At 28.8% G+C, this 8,677-nt stretch overlaps 1 protein-coding gene across 1 annotated transcript in view; it reads right to left on the bottom strand.

The window, feature by feature from the left end:
* Positions 1–4,612: 4,612 nt before the first annotated feature.
* The window catches only part of LOAG_18954 (transcription elongation factor S-II), a gene marked incomplete at its 5' end in the record, with an annotated part of 5,847 nt that continues 1,782 nt past the window's right edge, over positions 4,613–8,677 (bottom strand). Inside the window, 5 exons of the mRNA XM_020451615.1 lie at positions 4,613–4,927; positions 5,360–5,432; positions 6,831–6,952; positions 7,398–7,511; positions 7,735–7,956. Coding sequence (XP_020304587.1) covers positions 4,751–4,927; positions 5,360–5,432; positions 6,831–6,952; positions 7,398–7,511; positions 7,735–7,956 — 708 coding nt within the window. The 3' untranslated portion in view covers positions 4,613–4,750. The remainder of the gene's footprint in view (positions 4,928–5,359; positions 5,433–6,830; positions 6,953–7,397; positions 7,512–7,734; positions 7,957–8,677) is intronic.

Genomic DNA, 8,677 nt, shown 5'->3' on the forward strand with positions numbered 1-8,677 from the left:
ATTATTATTATTATTATTATTATTATTATTATTATTATTATTATTATTATTATTATTATTATTATTATTTTATTATTATTATTATTATTATTATTATTATTATTATTATTATTATTATTATTATTATTATTATTATTATTATTATTATTATTATTATTATTATTATTATTTATTTTCTTATTTGTTTCTTATTTATTTATTTATTATTGCTATTACTATCTTTAATCTCGTTTCATTCTTAATTATTCTCGATTATTGTGCCATATCAAATAATACCATTCATTCTTTGCCAAACCTTTAACCTTTATTTTTACTTTAACCGCTACCACTTTTATTTTAAGTAAATCTAACATTTCTATATTTAATTCCATTTTCTTATTTGTTTTTTTTCTTTTTTAAATTTAAATATACCTTTCGTTTTTCATTTTATTTTTTCAATTCTTTCAATCTTGGTACTAATAATATGGATCATTAGCAATTCAACAATTAGGGAATAATAGTAAATTAGGAATTATGATATGATAATTAAATGTTATTATATAGGATAGCAATTACACAATATATTAATATACGATAAAGCAAAATGAAAACTGTGAACTAATTATAGCACCCTTTTTATCCTTTTATTAATGATTTATGTTAGCTAATTATCATTTATGATCTGATAAATTGATTAGATATTTATAGCTTATGGAAAATTTTATCCTATTTTTTTTTTTGAAAATCTTTTTTAATAATCCATTTGTCCTTTCAAAAATAGCTCCCTTTCGTTTCAATCATTACTCGATGTCTACTTTAGATAGTATTGATAACTTATTTCAATAATTCTTCATTATTTCAAATTCTGATTGTTTAACAATTTCTGTTGTATAATGGATAATAGAAATACTCAAGAATTCAATAATTGAACATATCGAATTTATAGATGGATGATTAAATTTATATGAGTTTCCATCGAAAGATTTATGCTATCTTAACAGGTAAATGTAAGCTATTCCATCATTCGGTACAATCATCAAAACTAATCATTCCGAAATAACAAAATCCGTCAATTGATGATCAGCAAATGATCTGTCTCTTGTAGAAATCCTTAATTTAATTATTACTACATGTACTTCTTTTCAAGATTATACGGTAAATAAGATGTAGGATTGGACCATAATCTCATATTACTATTACAAATAATCTCATATTACTATATTAGCCATATTTCATAAAAGATTTAAAATTACTAATTCAAACAATTCTTTCAAACAAATATCGACAATTGTTAGTCCATTCTTAGGATGGGAAAAATTTAATTATGTAGCAAAAAAATTTCAAAGGTAATTAATTTTTATCAACATTCACATTTTGTTTTTCCTTTTTTCTTCTATTTTTGTTAAAAAATGAAGTATTAAAAATTTTTTTTCCATTTTTACCAAAAAAAAAAACGAAATTAAAAAATTCCAAAAATCAAAATGAATAAATTATTTTATGTTACTAATTAATTATCCAATAACAACGATAATATAAATAAATAACCAAAGGAATTTTATACAAAAAAAGAAAAAAAAACAATATTTTAAAGGGAATAGACGATATTTGTTAAAAAAAATGTATATTATTGAATGAGCATTTTGTAAAAAATTTCAATTCTAATTTTGAAACTATTATTCAAATCAAAATTTTTTAAATCAACCAAATATAACATTCCTTAAATTTCATATTAGGACTTTGCCATTTCCCCATTATAAATCATTCATACTTCAAATTAACTTATAACTAAAAATGTAAGCTAAATAATGAATTTGATATTTTTTTTTTCGTATAACCTATACAATATATTTCTGAAGTACGATGACTATATTAAGTAACTGATGATATAGGATTACTTGATTACAGGATAAAAAATTAGAAAGATACTAAAGTTCATAAATTAAATCAATCAAATTAAATTTAAAATGTCAGATGGGATAAAATACATAAACCCAAAAATTGCAAAAATAAATTTCAAAAGTAAAATTAAGAAATGAAGGCCAAGAAAAGAAGAAATACATCATTTGTGGGAGGAAAAGGAAGTGCTACTACTACATTTGATAAATTATTCATCGCTTCGGGCAATGAAGAAATAAGTGGGAAGAAACCAATTAAAATTGTCATCAATGATTAGGACAAATGACCACTTCCTACCTTTCATCCTTTCTTCTTTCATTTCTCTTTCGCCTATCATTTCCCGGTATTTACCAGATATAAAAACGCGATAAAACTGTGAATGAAAATTGTGCAAAAATGAGTAAGTTAATCAAAGGAGGGATGTTAAAAATTACTGTCATTTTAAACATATCGATTCTAACATAATAATGGAGTATTTAAAAAGTTAGAAAAAAAAAAGACAGATAAAAAGTAAAGACCGAGAGAGAGAGAGAGGGAGGGAGAGAGAAATGAAGAGAAGAGATTTTGATGGGTCAAAACTGGTTTTATCTTTTCCTTAACTAGTTCATAATAGTTTTCAACATAATTGGTTTTAAAATTCGCAAAAAAAAAAAGAAAAAATCATCTTTTATGTAATTTACAAAATAAATTACTACAGCAAACATAAATGCTAAAAATTTCAATTTATACACTTCCCTTGAAGTTTAATAAATTAAATTTCTTTTCATTCAAATCAGACGAATTTTTATTTGGATATTAATTACTTTAATTGAAAAAAAAAGAAGGAAAGCCATCCACTTAAAGAATTATAAAATTAAAAGAAAGAGAAAAGGTATAAAAAATCACCACGTAAAATGGCTTCTAAGAAATTTACTACAAAAAATTTTTTTCTCTTCTAGTTAAACTTCTACATTTCTCCCCTAGTTTTTTTTCTCCTTTCAATTAAATTAATTGAAATTAAATGTCAAGTAGAGGAAACATGGTTCATTTTCAGAAATATTCTGCATTTTTTTTTTTTTTTCAATATTCAAGTAAGAAATTCTTTTGATTGGACGAGAGGTAAAAGATGCAAATGTTATTTTTAATATGTTAACAAAATTTTATTGGATTATATATGATCATTTATGCAACACTAAATACTATTTAATATACAAATATATATACAGTAATACATGATATAGGAACTCTCAGTTTAGATATTAATCTTATCCTAATATACTCGTCGTCTGGAATACTTATCTAATCATTAGTAAATTCGATTAATTTTGACAATTTATTCTTTTAAACTTTTTCTAGCCCATATTTGTTATCATTTAGTTAGCTGATAAGAAAAAAATTTCCCCTGCATTGAACGTTGCATTACCGCAGTTGTGATCTTTTCGGATAGTAGGCTAACAAATAATGAACGATGGTATCGATGACACAGTATCCAAGGTTAATAGGATGAAAGAAAAACGACTGATGGGTGAAATAACAATTTTACTTCATATTACTTTTCAAATTAACAGTTTATAATAATATATAAAAATAAGAGATGTACACATTTTCAGTATCGCTATCTCTCAATTCCTTTTGACAGTTCAATAACATTCTGGTCCGATATGTAAAAAAAAAGAAAACAAAAAAAAAATGCTGAAAGAGAATAGATTTCTCTGGAATATTTTATAGCCAATAAAACGATCATTTGAGAAGAACAAATGTAATATCTCGAACATATTGCAATTACCGAAACTACTAGACATTTTCATCGTTAACAATATCTTGAGAATGGATTTTGCTGAGAAAAGGGAAAGTACCTAAGATATGTACCTAAGACACATAATTCATGTTGTAGCAGTAGTAACATTGAAAATTTAATTTTTACTAAAAGAAAAGAATCCATACCATGAAAATAACCTCCCAATGAATATTAAACTTACACAGCAAATATAGGTATGCTTCGTATTGCAAAACAAAGAGAATATAACTGAGCAGAACAATAAGAGTGCGGTAATAATTTCGCCAACTCCCCCCCTATTGTTTGATTAAATAAAAATGTGCAATGAAAAAATGAAAATCCTTGTTACTTTTTAAAAAATAGCACTGCTTCATTTGAACAAACAAGAAATCCATTTTGAAAAGAAAATGACAGCTCGGAATTGATGGATCAACTACGTTATTCAGTTTTAACTTAACGTCTCAACCTACCAACTTTCGTTCAAATAAACCTTGGTATTTGGAAAACAATTGGGTTGCACATTTTCTAATCCGGGCTGAATAACAAAAAATCGGCAAAAATATTAACGAAAATATCAAAAACACAAACAAAAAGTTAGCAATAATCATAAATGCAGCAACTTATTCAAAATTTTCGGACGAATCATAAAGTCACAACAAAGTGGACAGAAGATGAATTATAGCAAAAAAAAAGAAAAAACAATCTGGTGACTGGTTGCAACAAACTCAAATACTCTAAAGATACGATATTCCGTAAAGTATTGAAAGAAATCCTAAACAACCAAATTAGTAACAGTGGAAGTCCACGGAGATATCAGCACAGTGCACCGTCTGAGCTATGGTATTTAAAAAAGACTTTGAAACGTAAGAAATCGTTAAACGAAATCTGTATTTTGTAACGACCAAATACGACATTAGCTTACAAGGATTAACGAGCATATGAGAAAATCATAGACTTCAGTATCCTGCAGCAAAGATTAAACCTTGAGTCAGGGGAAAAAAATTAAACCCCAAAGCGCTATATAAAACTTCGATAAACAAAAGTATCGGAAATAAATTTCTATACAAAGCTGTAATCAAGTTACCAATGCATTATCTATAACGCTTCCATCATCGGAACCTAACAAAACTTCCACCTGTTGCCGCATTCGCGACAGAAAACGAACGTGGTCATAGGTTCATCTGCACTGCGCGTCTGCACTTGTGTATAGGTACAGTTTTTCTTCCCACACTTCCCACATTTAAACATGTCGGAAGGAGTTCCCTCCTGAACTGCCATCTGATATTCTTCAATTGCCTGAAAAATTGCATCCTTATCAATAAGTAACTGAAATTCAATTTCCTGATAATATTTCCGCGATTTTTGCAATCCATTTCGCAATAGTAATGCTACTCATAAGTATTGGAGCTCACAGAAGCGCCCAACTTTCAAACTATTTGGTATAGCATTTTTTTTTTTTTGCTCCATAGTAAATCGTATGCATAAACAAAAAGATTCCAGGAAAAAATTAAATGAGAGGCAAGAAGAGTTAAATCAATTTCACTTAACATGTCTATCAATTGGTTACTGCTACTCATAGCAGTAAACCATCAGTTAGCCAATAACGCCTCCTTTCATTCTGCTTAAACAATATTCAGTTGTTTTAAAATATGTGAGCCGTGTAAGTTATCATGAACATTCGGTATTACAACATATAGAAAAAAACTTGAAAACTTCAACTATTCAAACCTGTTTGGTGAATTTCTCCCGTTGTGCTTTCATTTCATCTGAAGCCATTTCATCGGCTGTCATTACTGCAAATCTGTAATCAAAAAACTCATGAAGTGAAAAAGCCGCTAATTACAGCTAAAATCTGCATAGAACGACAAAAATGCAATTTTATAAATCATTCCCCTAAAATTGTCAACCAAAATACAGAACAGGTTATGAATGCAACGAGTTTTAGAGATAATACAAAACTACGGAAGAGACTACGATCTCCATGACTGTTGTGGTATGTCAAGATGGTAGCACAAATATACGCTAAAAAAAAGATTGCCTAATGTGTACTGCACCAATTATTACACCTGTTAGGAAATAACTTCCTTTAAATCCGTACAAAAACCAGACTTGATTGGGTAGTCTTCTTTTTACAAACATCTATTGCACTTTTGAAATACATACAATTTCCACGTTTTTCACAAAAATTGACAATGAGAAGTTCATGATATAAACATAGTCCGCTACAGTCTTGAAGTTTTTTTTTTTTGCTAGAACAGTGACAATTATGAAAGCAACTGTGATTATACGCAGTAAAAAAATGGATCTTTCTTGTCGTAACCAGTAAGATGAATTTCAAAATCAAATTTTCAGTGTAACTATAAGAATTTTCTTTTCAGTGTAACTATAAGAATTTTCTTTGCTCACTACAAGTTATACCAATCATAATACAAATAATTTATTTCAAATCTTATTTTAAAAAAAAATATTGTTTCCACATGTATTGGTTCCCGACAGTTAATATAGCATAAAACTTTTCCAGGTGTTCCTTCATGCATAACTCAACCAAACTTAACCACCCCCACCTTTTCTTTCTTTCTTACTTTGCCTGCTCCAGTTCATAACAAAAATACCATGTGATTCATTTCAGCGACCAAAATATCTCTATTGTTTTTCTCTTCAATGGCAGATTTAGTAGGTTGAATGAATAAGAAATGCTCCGAGTATAGGAAGAATGAAGCTTAAAAGCACCCATCCTGGCACTACCATTCAAAAACAAATATTGCAATACTAGGATTAGATATATATAATATAAAAGTCCTACTTCACTGTCATTGATATTTGCATTTCGAAAATTTTGTTGACGATGCAGTAAAATATGCAACCTATGTTTTCTACAAAAAAAAACGCCATTAATAATGGTAAAATTAAAATCTCGCCAGCAACTAACTTACCTAATAAGAAAAAAATGAATTTACAGATCTACACAGAGTTTTGTGTTGGAAAAAAAGCTCAACTTACTAAAACGAAACACCTTTTTTTTGAAAATTTGATATAGTTGGCTAACAGTGAAAAAAAAGGTTAATTAGACAGAGAAAAAAAAACTTATACGGATATTCAAACTTGAAGAAAAGACAAGATTTTAGTTGCTATTATTCATTAGCTATAAGCTTGCGGTTATTATAATATAATAAATGATTATGCTGAAATTAACAAATACTTCTCAGGAGTCACAGCACCAATCAACACGTTTTCACGGAGAACCAAATTCTTTTTATCACGCAGGTTGAACACTCTACTTCGTAGGGCTGCTCTGTATTTTTCCGAAGTACCACGATGCACCTGAACACAATTATTTTTACCCCAAATTTGTCTTTAATGTTGATGACATAGTTTTTAAGACTGGCAGACCTCAAAAGTTAGTCGAAAATCTATAAATTCATTCAATCTTATTACAGTGATAGTCTGATGTAAGAAAATACTTTGCACTTCTTAACCATTAGTCGGAATAAAAACATATTGTTTGGAGAAATATTATATTTACTCCGTTATCTTATAGAAGTGACAACAAATGCCAGAACTTTACACCTTCATATCGATATAACTATTGGCATATCATAATCTCAATGTCACCAACTAACAACTAATGAAAAATAATCTCATTTTTAAACAAAGCTTCATTTTACGTCTTAATAAAACATGATGCATACTAAATGCCACTGAAAAGCTTTTATTCTTTTTCCAACATACAAGCTAATACTAAGAATACAGTCCAGAAATTTCCTACCTCAAACAATTTCCTTTCAGTTCGCACTGCCAGTTCTTCAGGGTCAAGAGTTCCATCGGGCAGTTCCTTTGAAAGTAGAGCATCGAGGATCATTGTAGCGCACTTATTTCTGACCTGAAAAGCAACTACTTCAAAACTAGAAAAAAAAACAATCGAAACATATCTAAAAACCGACCATGAAACCCGACTTGTAGCGCTTTATTAAAACAACGAAACAAGATTAACAAATAATACGTCAAAGAGGATCAGCAGAATGCATTGATTTGAGACTATGAAATTATTTAGCGACCGCCTTCATTCAAAATTCTGTAAACTTTCCGGATTATTATTCGCATACCTCATCAGGAAGGAGCTGCTTCCTGGCTGTAGGCGTGGGCGTTGAAGAATTAGCTGTACCGGATGAAGTACACTTCTGTGATACAGAAGACTGCGATAAATGTTTCGAGCTTTCATTAAATGTAGTTGAAGAAACCGATGGTGATGAACTGTTCTTTGCCACCGCATCTTTCGCATCACCCTTACTACTACTCGTTTTATTCGCCAATAAAACCTTCCATTCCTGAGAATGAATCAACATAGAAATCACAAAATCCAAAAAAAAAGGAAAACAAAAAGATATGAAATATATACAAACAAATTGAACAAACTACTAAAAAAACAATAGCAAGCCATAAAGTAACAAGCAAATCACTTAGAGATACATTATTATTTATAACATAAACAAAATGTGCAAACTACTGATAAATAATAATATATGACAAATTGGACAGTGGAAAAACAAAATATTGCAATATCATTCAATTTGCCATACTGTATGCTATTTCACAATTTTTAACGAACAGCTAGCACCATGCACTTCTTAAATGCTGCGTAATGTATCTCTACCTCTAACTGACAAAATGAATAACTTTTTATTCCGAAACATACCCCATAACACCGCCAATTTTACAACTTCTTCACAAATGAAGCATTTGCAAGCAAATAAAAAATACTACTTTATCACATACTCCTACACTAAGTCTAATATGCCCATGACTCAAACGACTCGGTATATAAAAGTTAATTAATGAAGGCCCAATGTTGTATTGTTACTTTTTTTGGCACCTTAAAAACTTTCGTGAGGAATATCAACTAGAAGATAGAAAATGAAGTGCGATAAAGTAATAAGCATTGTTACAAATGATGTTATATCACTCTTGAACTAATCGAACAACTTCTAACGAAAGCAGAATTCGAATAACTTAGTCCATAAAATCGAAGATTGAACTTAAGCGAACATT

Source organism: Loa loa (assembly GCF_000183805.2).
Source record: "Loa loa unplaced genomic scaffold supercont3.739, whole genome shotgun sequence".
In the NCBI taxonomy this organism is placed as follows: domain Eukaryota; kingdom Metazoa; phylum Nematoda; class Chromadorea; order Rhabditida; family Onchocercidae; genus Loa; species Loa loa.